Source organism: Camelus dromedarius, chromosome 23, assembly GCF_036321535.1.
Source record: "Camelus dromedarius isolate mCamDro1 chromosome 23, mCamDro1.pat, whole genome shotgun sequence".
Taxonomy (NCBI): domain Eukaryota; kingdom Metazoa; phylum Chordata; class Mammalia; order Artiodactyla; family Camelidae; genus Camelus; species Camelus dromedarius.
In genome coordinates, this window is record NC_087458.1 from 8999617 (window position 1) to 9014416 (window position 14800).

The 14800-nt window shown below is 36.8% G+C and overlaps 2 protein-coding genes across 2 annotated transcripts; one reads left to right on the top strand and one right to left on the bottom strand.

The window, feature by feature from the left end:
- Window positions 1–1437: 1437 nt before the first annotated feature.
- On the bottom strand, window positions 1438–2407 carry LOC105086511 (olfactory receptor 10T2). Its single transcript, XM_010977032.3, has one exon. It carries the CDS (start codon window positions 2380–2382, stop codon window positions 1438–1440), a length of 945 nt encoding a protein of 314 aa, XP_010975334.3. The 5' UTR covers window positions 2383–2407.
- Window positions 2408–13858: 11451 nt separating this feature from the next.
- LOC105086540 (olfactory receptor 10K1) lies at window positions 13859–14800 on the top strand. Its single transcript, XM_010977062.3, has one exon. The coding sequence runs from the start codon at window positions 13859–13861 to the stop codon at window positions 14798–14800; it is 942 nt and encodes a 313-aa protein (XP_010975364.1).

Genomic DNA, 14800 nt, shown 5'->3' on the forward strand with positions numbered 1-14800 from the left:
TCAGTAGTAGTAAGTATATTCACATTGCTGTAAAACAGATCTCCAGAACTTTTTCACCTGGCAAATCTGAAACTCCATAACCATTGAATAACAACTCCCCTTTTCCTAAGTGAAATAAACCAGTCATAAAAAGACAAGCTAGATATACTGTTAGGCATTTCCTCGTTTAATCTTTATAACAACCATGGTTTAATTATTCCCGTTTTGTAGAATTGTAATTATTGTTACCCACTCGCACAGGAAGTATCTGAGGAAGCTTATTTTAAAATCTATGTTATGTGACCCCCAGTCTCTGCCCCCAGCACCAGCCCCCCAAGCGGGAGCTCCTAAACTACATGCTGCTCAAGTGGAAGGCTGAGAATGAACATTTATGAAACCAGTTTCATATAAAATTCTGTTTTATTGAAATACGCCTTTAACAAAACCCAGAATAAAAACAAAACTCAGCCAAAGAAATATAATCCACCTATATAGGTGACTGAAATTTGGTTATTTCTTACAGTGAGACATGAAGGAAAGAGGAAACAGTACTTCATTACTCTTTGCCTATAATACCTAATTTAATGCCTTGCACATAGTAGCAGATGCATAAACAGAACTCTTGCATGGTCAACCTACTTTCACATTGTATCTGACATTAAGTGCAATCCTAGTTTATGGAGTGAAGATAGGAAAATGAAGGGAGGTGGACGAGAACTAATATTTTTTTAATGCCTTCTCTCAGAAGAGGACCAAATTCCTCTACATCTATTAATTCCTTTAGTTCTTACAGTGCCCCGCTGAGAAGGTATTGAAGGTCTCATGTTACATAGGCAACAACTGACTACAAGAGAGGTTAAGTTTGGCCCATGCCATTTGGCTGGAAAATGATCCAAATCAAAAATGATCCAAATCAGTATTCAGACTTAGGTTTTTATGATTTCAAAGTCTGTATTTTCTACTCTACTATCAGCCTCATAGAACTTCAGTTCTCCCCTCATCTATCTTGTAAGTGAATATTCTTTCTGTCTATAAATAAGTTGTTTATTATAAATATTACTTCTTAACCTCAAAAATATATAGAAGCACTTGGAGACTTAAATAACATTCTCCACTGTTTCCTTCAGTGTAGGAAGAGTATGAACAGGCTGGGCATTCTCAGAATTAATGCAGCATTTGTAGTGTTGACCTGAGAAAATGTACAGAATGTACAAAAATAACATGGCTTGAGCCTTGAAAGTTGCCACATTCATTCAGCTTTCTGGAGACCAAATGGCACAGCCTGTACAGTGAATACAGGCTAAACACAAAGAAGGACTTTCCAATAAAAAAGTTGAAAACAGGAAGGTCCTTCTCTCTTTTTTCTTTTTCTTTTTGGCAAAAAAAGGATAGGTATGTTTATTAAAGTTCCATCCAGGACATTTTCATGAATATAACTTTCGTGACCTATCAACTCACTCACACAGTTTTGGGAGGTGAGTACCTACTGAGAACCCTTCTCAGAGCTGTCTTCACTTCTTTATTTCTCAGTGTGTAGACAAGGGGGTTGAGTAGTGGGGTGATCACCATATAGGTCACTGCCACAAGCCGGTCCTTGTCTGAGGAGTAAAGGGATGTGGGCCTCAAGTAGATAAAGGAAGCGCAACCATAGTGGACAATGACCACTGTGAGGTGGGAGGCACAGGTGGCGAAGGCCTTACGCTGTCCCTCCACTGAGGAGATCTTAAGGATGGTGGAGACAATGAAGACATAGGAGGTGAAGATCAACACAAAGGGAACCAGCAACACCAGGATGCTGAGGAAAAAGATAACCATCTCCTTCATGTTGGTGTCTGTGCAGCCCAGTTTTATGACAGGGGAAATGTCACAGAAAAAGTTGTTGATCCGATTGGAGGCACAGAAAGGTACACTAAACACCAGGATGTTGACAACCACAGAGACCAGGAAACCACAGAAGCTTGAGGCTAAAACCAGCTGTGTGCAGGTGGCTCTGTTGACAATGAGTGTGTAGTTGAGAGGGTTACAGATGGCAGCGTAGCGGTCATAGCCCATCACAGCAATTAGAAAACAGTTGGTACAAGCCAAGCCCACAAAGAAATAGAGCTGGGCAGCACAAGCGGGGTCAGAAATAGTCGGACTTGTGGACAGCAGGTTGGTCAGCATGTTTGGTACGATGACCAAGGTGTAGCAGGTTTCAGAGCAGGAGAGGACAAAGAGAAAGAAGTACATAGGGGTGTGCAAAGTCCGATCCAGACAAATGACAGTCATGATGGTGGTATTGGCCATCAGTGTGGTCAGGTAGACCAGTAGGAAGACAAAGAAGAGAAGGATCTGCAGATCCCCCAGGTTTGAGAAGCCTATAAGTATGAACTCGGTGATCATGCTCTGGTTCTGTCTCTTCATCGATCACCAGGAATCAGATTCAGACGTCCTGAAACTGACAACAAAAAGGATTTGATAAAAGCGAATGCCCCCAAAGAAACCACGTTTGTGTTTCTGTACAAAGTTGATGATACTGGTCGGACAAAGTGAGTAACAAACAGGTTAAGCACATGACCGGGGAGTGAGGGGAAAGCAGGAGGCATGAGGAGCAGTGACGTAAGTAAATTCCCAATTCAACGATATCTGAAGAAATTTATTTATATGTTTATGAGTTGCTTCCATTTCTTTGTATTCCTTTTTGCACAGAAGGTCCATACATAGTGCTCTAAATCGAGAGGTGATTTAGAGCTCTTCCCATCTAATCCTGCCATTTTATTGAAACTGAGGCTCAAAAGGTTAAATCATTTGTTTAACCCACATGAGCATGAGAGTCCTGAGAAATCACCTATCTTCAAAGCCATTTTATGAAAATATAAATTAGAAAAAAAAAAAAGGAATTGAAAAGTCATCTATCCAATCCCTCATACACTTGACGCAAATCCTACTTGTTTATGTGTAATGAAGTATTTTCATTTATTTAAAGGTGTTGAGGTTTATTTACCCATGATCAATTGTGAAGCCTTGGAGATGGGCTTAGAATGACCCCACATATTGGGGTTTCCCTTGTCATGAGTGCAGGGAATTTGGGATTAAGAATCTAACTAAAGGTCAAATAATGCTCAGAGCATGACAAGGCTTGGGCTGACACCTTCATCCCTTTTGGCCTCTACCTCTGCCTTAACCTCTGTTGCTTCCATAAAGTTCTCAGAGCAGCTCTCACCATTATCTGTGGGAAGACCTGGAGTTTGATTCAGAGATGACGTAATTCTAAAACCTTTACACTAACCTTAGAAAATCATACAATCTTCATATTAGAACAAAGCTCAGGAATCTTCTAACTTAATCTGCACCTAATTCTGTGAGCCTTTTAATATAAATTTGGAAAGTATTGTCCAAACACTGTAGTCAGGTTCCAGTTGTAAGGAACCCATTATCTCACAAAACAGACTGCTGTCTTCCTGGGTGGCTTAACTGGCTAAACCTTCTTATTCTGAGAGGAACCATGCCTCCTTGAAACATCCACTCTTCGTTCTTGATTTATTCTCTGCAAATACTCATGAGAATATTAATTCTTTTCTATAAATGACAGCCTTTTAGTTAATTGGAATAAAATGATCATGTGTATTTATGGGCCTTATTTTCCTCCTAGTGTTCTTAGTTCTCTCAATTATTTCTCCATGATTATCTGGAATTCTCTGTTCTAATCACTATCTCAGGCCATTAAATCATACTTTCACTCCTCAATTGTAAGACAAACTGTCTGGTCCACTGCCATCGCACATCATTAATTTCTGTCTCTCTATCTTTACCAGTAACATTACATTTCTTTTCCTACTATTCTTTACTATTCACAATTAATATGTATCCATCCTTCAAAACCCCAGATTAATATTTATCTCCTAAAAGGATTCCCTGTGTAGTTCTGAGACTTTGACTACTGTGTGCATTTACTTCTCTGTCAGTTTGTTCTGGGATCATTTGTTGGCATGAAAGCATAGTGTGGCCAGAAGGATGTGGGCTCTGGAGCTAGGCTGGCTAGGCTGGGACCATGTCTGCCACTGACTAGCTTTATGATCCTGTAGAAATCACTTCCATGTGCATCTGGTTTTCATCTGAAATGGCAATAATAATAATAATGATAATAGAAAGAAACCATTTTAGTGAGTACCAAGTGCTCACAATTATGTTCCTAAGTCATAGTAAGTTTTCAGTAAGTGTTAGCTCTTAGTTCAACCCCTTCATGTTATAGACAAAGAAACTGAGGCCCAAAAAAGTAAAAGGTAAAGATCTAGGTTGTGTAGCTACTTAAAGCAGAGGTGAGACTATACCCCAAATATCCTGAACTGCTCACTGCAGGACTATGTATTCTAATTAACCAGGGTTTTATTTTTAATATTTCCTTTGTACTGTGTGCTTATAAACCAGTGGCTTAGGAAATAGATCAGGGTCTTCTGATTTTCACACAGACAGTATACTTCACACTTCTAGCTGCTCCTAACTCTTATTCTTCCATCTGCAATACATTAGGTACATTTTTTTCTTCTGCTAAAGTACACATCTGTCCTCCTGTCCAGGTGGTTCCTATTATTTTTCCTACTTTAAGTCATTTTAGGAATATTTTTCTGTTTTACACTCTCTTAGTCCTTCTTTAACTCTAATCTCCCTCTGTATTCAGATGGTTGGACTTTGTTCAGCTGGATCTCTGCCTTCACCATATTGTCTCTGTCTATGTGTTGCCCCCCTGAACCCTGGTGCTATGACCCACTTCACCTGTGTATGGTTTCCACCAGTTCTGCTTTTGAATCTTTCTTTAGTACCCAACATATTTGTAGGGTGGACTGACAGGTGGTGTTGCTAAGAGAAAAGAGTTGGTGAAATATAACACAAAGGAAGCACTTACTTTATGAGCAGCTTTCTGGCACAATCCCAGGTTTCTTTATCCTGTGTCCCATCAAAGTATAAAGAAAGAGAGAAATGGGCAAATTTGGAAGAACATCAGGCAGTATTTTTTTTTTCCAGAATTGATTGGGGAAAATCTAGGAGGTAAGATTAGCCCTTCCAGATGAGAGAAAGCTCTGTTCACTGGCTGGGCTGGATCTAAGTGGACAGATGCAACCTTAGCAGCTCTGTGTCCCTGAAGGCAGATGCTACAGCAAACCCTGGGTCTTATAGAGTTAGTGTACTCCAGGGGATTGAGGCCTTGAATGGAGGGACTCCTTTGAACTTAAAGTACAGAAAATACCATACACTATACAAGAATGTGGGACAACTGGAATCTTCTTAAACTACTCATGAGGATGTAAAATTGCAACATTTTGCAGACCATTTTGATAGTTTCTTAAAAAGTTAAACATTCACCTACCAAGTGACCAGGCACTTCCACACCCAAGGTACTTTAAACTCATGTCCACATAGATACTTATACACAAATATTTATAGAAGTTTTACATATAGTGGCACAAATTTCTAGAACAGTAAAAGTAAAGAAAAACAAAACATGGTATTTCCAGACAAATTCATTGAGAAATAAAAATGAACAACTACCGATACACAATAAAATATGGATAAAATCCAAAATTATTGTGCTGAATAAAAGAAACTAGACAACTTTGAATACTGTATTATTCAGTTTATATACAATTCTAGAAAATTTCAAACTAAATTGTAGTAAGAGAAAGCAGATCAATGATTACCTATAAACTGAGAATGAAGGAGGAATGGATTATAACCAATGGAAGTCAAAAAAATGGGGAAACAGGAACAAAGATCTGATGGAGCAGATATCAGAATGCAAGATCATAGACTTAAACCCACCAATGAAAGGAAACACTTCAACTATAAATTTTAATTGCTGTCTAAACACATCAATTGAAAGACAGAGCTGGTCAGACTTTGATAAAAAGTAAGACTCCAATTATATGTTTTCTACAAGAAGCTAATTTTTTAAATATGAATTTTCAGATAACAGTAAGAATTTAGGATAAAAAAGCACAAACTTTTTATCATTAGAAAGCCAGAGTGACTATTTTAACATCAGACAAAATGGACTTCAGCATAAAGAATATTAACAAAAGTAAAGGTGAACATTTTTAAAGATGAAAAAAATTGAGTAAAAAATCTGATGATCAAAAATGAATATTCATTTTATAAGTTCAAAAACTGGGAAGGAAAAAGTGACAAGATAAAACAAAAGCAGGCAATTCCAAAATGTCGGTGAAGATTTCAATATTCTCTTTCTGTAATTGATAAAACAAGTAGAAAATAAGTTAATAAAAAATTATATGTCCATTCCTTAAAAATAATGCCAATCTTGACATAATTGATATTTAAAAAAATACCACACTCAACGATAGCAGAAAATTATTTTTCATCAAATGCACTTAGCCTATTTGAAAAGGTAGACCACATCCTGGGCCATTAAAGATGTGTTAGGTGATTTCTAGACTCAGAATCAATGGAAGCTGTCTATTTTGACTGCTTTAAGTCAATGTTGTACTGAAAGTACTAGCCCATGCCATGAGGCAAGGCAAGGAAATAAAAGGTAACTGTAGTGGAAAATAACTGAAACTATACTCACAGAAAATGTGATTATTTATATAGAAACTCCTGCAAAGTAAAAAGCTGATAAAACTTTTTTAATAAAAAAAGTCTGGTAAGTGAATTTAGCAAAGTTGTATGACGTACAAAGAATAAAAGGTCATAAGTTGATGTAAAAAACAGAACTGTATTTCTTTACAATACCAACAAAAAATGTGAAACTGATACACAAAAGCAATGTAAAATGCTGTCAAAACTATAAAATAGTTTTATATACTGAAAGCTAAAAAGAAAAAAAGAAAAGAAAAGAAAAACCAAAGAAGACCTAAAAAAAATACAAAGTTATAGCATGCCAATAGATTGAGAAACTCAAAATAGTTAACATGGCAATTATCCTTAATCTGATTTATTGTCAAGCACAAGTACAATACAGATACAAAGCATAGTTTTCTCTAAAAATTGAAAGATTGATTCTGAAATTTATATGAATATGCAAAGCACACAGAATAACCAAAACAATTAAGAAATAGATGAAAACATTTAAAATAGAGGAGCACAAGTTGGCAAGATGATCCTGATTTCAAGACATACTATATAGCACAACATTGACCAGGTGGCATTGGCATAAGAATAGGCATAAATAAATGAGAGATGGAGACGTACCAACTTCCAGTAACGAAATAAGTGAGTCACGGGGAAGAAATGTACAGAATGGGGAATGTGCGAATGTAGTCAGTTACGTTGTAATACCTTTGTACAGTGACAGATGGTAACTAGACATAATGTGGTGATTGTTTTGTAATGGAAAGAAATATCAACTCACTATGTTGTGCATCTGGAACTAACAGTAGTTCATTTATACTTCAATTAAAAATATGTAGACACTGGGAATAAATGCATCCAAATGCTAATAATGGTAATCTCCGGGGAGGTGGGGATCATGGGTGATTGTTCATTTTTAATTTATGCTTTTATGTATTTCTAGTTGTCTGTAATGAACATGTATTGCTTATAATTAGAAAGTAGATATTAAAAATTAAAAAAAGAGTAGGTACATGAATCAACATAACAATGCACAATATAGAAGTACTACCATGCATGTAAGGTCAATAGATTTTCAACAAAGTTGCCTAGGTATTTCAATGAAGAAAGAATCGTCGTTTCAGCATATTCTGATGGAAATATTGGATATACGTATTAAACAGTATAAACCTTGACTCTTACCTATTCTCATATGAACAATTTAACTAAAAAAAGTCAAAACTGTACACATTTCAAAATAAAACATAAGAGAAAATATGCAGCTTGGAATAGATATGTATTTATTAGATAGTAGAAGGAAAACATAAATATTAAAGAGAAAAAGATGGTAAATTGAACTATATGAAATTAAAAACTTCCGCTAATGTACAATTAGATAATGTTGATGGTTGCACAGTTCTGTGAGTATATTACTTACTGAACTGTACACTTCAAAAGTGTATATTCTATGGTATGAAAATTCTATTTTATTAAAACTATTATTAAAAAGCATGATTAATAAAATGGAAAAATAAACCACATAGTAGGAGTACATATTTGCAAAATATGTATCTGATAAATGAGTTGTATTCAGATTACAAAAATAACTTTTACAAAGGAAAAAAAGACAAACTAATTAAAACATCACAAAACAAGATGTACCAATCGCCAAGAGCACATGAAAAATGATCAACATGATTAATTTTCAAGAGAATACCTCATGAAAGTCCAGCAAAGTGTCCCTATACATTTAAGAAATTTAAAATAATGAGCACACCAAGAGTTGGCTAGGATGTGAAAGCACTGGTACATTCATCCATTGCTGATGGATTAATTGTGATACAGCCTCTTTGAAAAATGGTTTGGCAGTTTATAAATAATCAAACAGCCATTCTACTCCTAGGTACTCACAAAGATAAATGATAAACCACAAAGATAAATGAACATATATGTCTACATAATGACTTAGAAACTAATATTCGTTAAGAATTTTATTCTTACTAGCTTTAAGCTGGAAATAATCTAAATGTCCTCAGTAGTTCATGAGATGAATAAATTGTGATGATTAGTAAATGGGATACTCTTAAGCAGTAAAAAATTAACTAATAAATTCAACAATATGAATGAGTCTCAAAAACATTATGATAAGTGAAAGAAATGACACAAAAATTTATATACTGTTTGATTCTATTTATATTAAATTCTGGAAAAGGGCAAACCATATCAACAGAAAGCAAGATTAGTATTTCTTTTGGGCCAGGGCTGGGTAGGACTGACCACAAAGGACAGAAGGAAACTTTTAGGGTTGTAGAAATGTTCCATAACTTGATTGGGTGGTTATTGCTTGGATGTATGTATTTGTCAAAACTCACCAAACTGTACATTTATTTATTTATTTAACATTTTTTTATTGAGTTATAGTCATTTTACAATGTTGTGTCAAATTCCAGTGTAGAGCACAATTTTTCAGTTATACATGAACATACATATATTCATTGTCACATTTCAAACTGTACATTTAAGTGAAGAACATTTTAAAGAAGTTGTGGTATATTTATATAATGGAATACTACTGAGCCATGAAAATTAATAATGCCATTTGCAGCAACATGGATGGACCTGGAGATTGTCATTCTAAGTGAAATAAGCCAGAAAAAGAAAAATACCATATGATACCACTTATATGTGGAATCTAAAAAAAAAAAGACAAATGAACTTATTTGCAAAACAGAAATAGACTCTCAGACATAGAGAACAAACTTGTGGTTACTGGTGGGGGAGGGTGGTGGGAGGGGATAAATTGGGAGTTAGAGATTTGAGGATACTAACTGATACATATAGAATAGATAAACAAGTTTATACCATATAGCACAGGGAACTATATTCAGTGTCTTGTAGTACTTATGGAGAAGCAGAATATGAAAGCAAATATATGTATTGTTCATGTATGACTGAAGTATTGTGCTGTACACCAGAAACTGACATAACATTGTTAACTGATCATACTTCAATAAAAAAAAAATATATATATATACAAAAAAATTAGGAACATTTTATAGTATTTAAGCCTCCAAAAGTTTAAAACAATTATTTTTTGATTTACAATCTCATTTAATTAATTACCTCATTTATTTTAAATTTTAAACTTTATTTGTAAAATAAGCAATTTAATGATAATGCTCAGCTAGACTTAAAATTACTTGTTAAAAATTTAGGCTTTTTTGCAGACCACCAGATATTCCTGATTAGAATTTCTATGGACAAGAATCTGGGAAGATGAATTTGTAATTAAGATCCCTTTTGATTCTTCTAATCGCTAAAGTTGAGAATTACTGGATAAATACCCCAATTTCCTGACCTAAAATTCAATGAAAAATTTCCACTTGGTTTCCTGCATTACAGCGTAAACCGTGGTGATTTGTTTTTCAGAATCCATCACAGAGGGACTCCATTTCCAGTTCAGACATAGGCTAATTATGCTCATGGCTCCTGCTCCCCAGGTTCCTCAACTAAGACTACCTTTGAGAAACTGGCAACATTGTTTTTCCAAAATAAACTTGACTTCTAATTAACGTCAAGACAAAGTGTTCAGGGCAGCAGATGAAGCCTCAGGAGTCCAGTGATCACAGTATGTGCATCTAGTAACCACTTCCCGTGTGATTCTAAGAACTGCATGAACTGCAGCTTCTCAAGACAGTGATTTTGGCTGGACAAGCTGAGCTTCCTGATGAATAGGGGAGGCTGTTTTTATTGATGCAGATGAGAGCCCCTGTCTCAAGGCAGATTCACTCTCTTCTGTTACTTCCTCAGTTTCTGTTTTTTGGCTTAAATCTACTTTGCTAAGGAGTTGCAGATACTGAATAGCTGCTTCTGTCTTAATTGCAAGGAGAAGAGCAATGTAGGTACTTACTGAGCAGGGGGAATATTGATCTAGTCTGGGGCTTTGTGGGGTCTAGACCTCAGTGAGGGGTAGTGCTTATGGACACCTCCACCTAGTGCAATTCTGGATAGTGGCAGGGTTAAGAAGGAGAACCAGGGGCTGCTTTTAACTCCAAGCACTAAAAGTGATTTGTTGTGGTCCGTATACTTCTCTGAATTTTTCTTGATAATTATACTGGATCATTTCCCTCCCAGCTAGACCCTTCCTTCCTTTCTTCCCTCCTTCCTTCCTTCCCTCCTTCCTTCCTTCCTCCCTTCCTTCCTTCCATCCTCTCTCTCTTCCTTCCTTCCTTCCTTCCCTCCTTCCTTCCTTAGTCTCTCTCTCTCCCTCTCTTCCTCCCTCCCTTCACTCCTTCCTTCTTTCTTTTTCTTCAAGATTTAACTCATGATTAAATGAAACAAGTATTTATCAAATCTCTGCTTCTCTTTCTGCTGTCTACTCAAGGACGTATGATTTAAGCCATAATTGAAAACTGACACTTACACTCCATTTTAATAAAGCAGATTCAGAGTGTTCATGTATACCTAAGAATATAAAAATTCCACTTCTTTATATCTGAGGCTGCCTGCATAATTTCTCCCAGCTATTTGATTGATACTGTTCCTAAGATGAATATTTGAATATCTCAAGTTTTATACCTGAAAAACATATAGATTTGCCCCCCTTTTAAGATACACTGTACCCTCAAGTGTTTAGTCACTATATAAATCTAAATTACATAAAATCCCTGTGGAGTATCTAAGAAGTTAGAAAAAAAAGTTAGAGAGTGTCATCTCTAAGGATCATAACCTGAATTCCATCCACGGGCTCTAAAATATCATAAGGGGACTTCAGGGGACATCTAACTAGAGAACCTTGGACTCCATGAATTGAGGAGGCTCTTAGGGGCAGCCCTCAGCTGATGCTCTAAGTCAAGTCTCCTTCTGCATGAAACTGTGCAAGGAGCCTCTGCTTAAGTGCTTTCCATGCATCCTTACCGTTTATTAGTTATTGTCCTGTCCTCTTTAATTTTAAAATAAGGAGTCTGAATATCCACATTAAGTACCTTACCTGAAGTTGCACGGAGCTCAACCTAAAATATAGATATTCTCATTCCAAACTGAGTGAGTGTTTCCCTTAGTTTCATAGCCTGTGGGTATTTGGCTGGAAGATTTTATCCTTCTGCTCTTACATCTTTCTATCTGTAGTACTGACATAACACATTGTGGTGGTCTTTGATATGTTCTTGAGCTGATGCGGGCTGCCTTCTCAGATAAATTGTGCCGCTGGGTTTCCATACACCATGAAAAGGGCAAATATATCAATCACATCTCATTTAGACTGTGGAGTTATATTAATAGTATATAAAAAAAATCCACTTAACTGAAATCATCTGCTCTCATGGGTCTGAGTGACAAGTAATCCAAATAGTTTTTGTTTGTTTGTTTGTTATGGCATTGGGGAGATACAGGTACTCCTTCAGAATCAGGTAATCCTGGCTTCTGTGGTCTAGACTACAAATCATACTCAGTGGAGTGAGGATATAGTGGGGATTAGACATGGGTTAGTTGAAAGGAGAGCTGGAAAAGGCTTGGGAAAGTGATAAGACAGTGTTAAGCAATGACCATGAATTTAGGTTTCCCTCGATGTCTTGAAATAGATGGAAATTCATTTGTCTAGGTGGAGGTCTTATAAAGAAAGTGTCTCATCAGTTCACCATTCTTGATATAGAAAATATATAACTAATATACATGTGTATGTATATATATGTGTGTATATATATGTATATATGTGTCTGTGTATATATATATAATGGGGATACACACAGTATATACATTCTGTGTATTTATATGTAACAGACATATCTTTATAGTTACAGAATGAAAAATTTCTACTGTTCGTTTAAAGAGCTTTAAAACCAGTGTATGTGAGTTTCCTAACATTAACTTCAAATAAATGAATAATTATACCTACTAAGTTTAGGACTAGTTTCTAGTAATTAAGAAAAAGCAAAAATTACCACCTCTAAATTATAGGAATAGATAAAATGAGTTTCAGAAACTTCCAGTCATTTACCTTAAGGTCTAGAAAGCTAAGGTTGGCTATTGACTAGAAAAATGAAAAAAAAAAAAATTCTGGTAGCAGGTGCAAATGATTCTTCAACACAGAGTGATATAAAAGTATACAAATATATTAAGAAGTGTATAAACAATAACTGGATGTGACCAATACGTGTTAGGTGATTTTTCATCCGAGAGTTTTTCCTTCTTAGGCTTGGTCAGTTGGGAAACACACACATGAAAAAATTGTCTCATATAAGGCCTAAAAATGACTTTAGAAATACTCCTTTCTAGCAGTTTGCAAACTGTGTTTAGTAGCAGAATCTCCAAAAGGAATCTTACTGATACAGCAAGATATAAAATATATAAAGCCTATGATTTATATTAGGAGTTGGAATCTGGAAAACTGCCCAATTGTCCCATTCTCTCTCACTTTCTGTGACAAACTTGGCCATTTTTGTGAAAACTATTTTTCCAAGTTTCTCTGAGGCAGCTAAAATGGGAAAAGTGAAGGGTGGTACAAAATGACCTAAAGTTAATGTCTTTTTTTTTTTTTTAAATCTACCTTAGTGACTCTTAGTTCCTGAAAGAGGAGAATATTTGTTTAAACTAATGTTATCTTCTGTTCTATCCTTGGCTCAGTGCTCTACTTTGTGGACCCTCCAGAAGTGTTTCTGATTAGTCTGTTGTTGTCATTTTGTTAGAAATAACAGTAAAGGTTTTTTCCTTTTTTCTTATTGTTTTGGGTATTGACTTAAAATTGTTGTAATGAACAATTGACATGATGTATGTGATATTCTCACCACATATCTTAGCATATAATAAGCTGCCAATAAACACAAATCCTCTTACACTTTTGCTTAGAGTTTATCTAATTCTTCCTCTCCCTTCTCATTTTCTGGTTGATAATCTGAAGTTCACATGCTGTGTCTGAGCACTACTCATTTCTTTTATTCCATGCTCTGATCAAGTTCAGATAGCTGAAGTTAACCATTATTCTCAGTTTTGGAGAGCTAGTTGCCTTGGGCTTGTAGTGAGCAAGAAAAACACAATAATTCATTAGATAATTCATAAGTAAGATACAAGGGAAACCTAATAGCCAAGTGCTTAATCCTCTGCTAGAGAGAGAACATTTTCTGAGGCTCAGACAAAGCCTCCTAACTGGTCGCCAGTTATCCTATTCTGTGTTTAGCCTTAATTCTTATTTCAGCAGATGTTTCTTGGAGGGAATGAATGAGTTCCACCAAACGTTTAGAAATGCCTGCCAGCTGCAGACTTTGCGCTGAGTTTCCCGTGCATTTCTCCCTCCCTGGAGCCGGGCCTCTGGCTCTGGCTCTGGCTCTCCTGTGCAGCAGTGACCATGGAGTGGGTCAATGAGACGCTGGTGAGAGAGTTTGTCTTCCTCGGCTTCTCCTCTCTAGCCGGGCTGCAGCGGCTGCTCTTTGTTGTCTTCCTGCTCGTCTACCTGTTCACTCTGGGCACCAACGCCGTCATCATTTCCACCATTGTGCTGGACAGAGCCCTGCACACCCCCATGTACTTCTTCCTTGCTGTACTCTCCTGCTCTGAGACTTGCTACACCTTCGTCATTGTACCCAAGATGCTGGTGGACCTGCTGGCCCAGAAGAAGACCATCTCCTTCCTGGGCTGTGCCATCCAGATGTTCACCTTCCTCTTCCTAGGCTGCTCCCACTCCTTCCTGCTGGCAGCCATGGGTTATGATCGCTACGTGGCCATCTGTAACCCTCTGCGCTACACGGTGCTCATGGGGCACGGGGTGTGTGTGGGACTAGTGGCTGCTGCCTGTTTCTGTGGCTTCACTGTCTCGTTGGTCACCACCTCGCTGGTATTTCGCCTGCCCTTCCACTCCTCCAACCAGCTCCATCACTTCTTCTGTGACATCTCTCCTGTCCTCAAGCTGGCATCTCATCGTTCTCGCCTCAGTCAGTTGGTCATATTCATGCTCGGTGTGTTTGTCTTGGTTATTCCACTGTTACTTATCATGGTCTCCTATGTCCGCATCATCTCTGCCGTTCTAAAAATTCCTTCTGCCGTTGGAAGATACAAAGCCTTCTCTACCTGTGCCTCCCATCTCATTGTGGTAACTGTTCATTATGGTTGTGCCTCTTTCATTTACTTAAGGCCCAAATCTAATTACTCTTCAAGTCAGGACACTCTAATATCAGTGTCCTACACCATCCTCACTCCTCTGTTCAATCCGATGATTTACAGTCTAAGAAATAAGGAATTCAAATCAGCCCTTCGAAGAGCAATCATCCAGACTTCACATCCTGTTAATTAA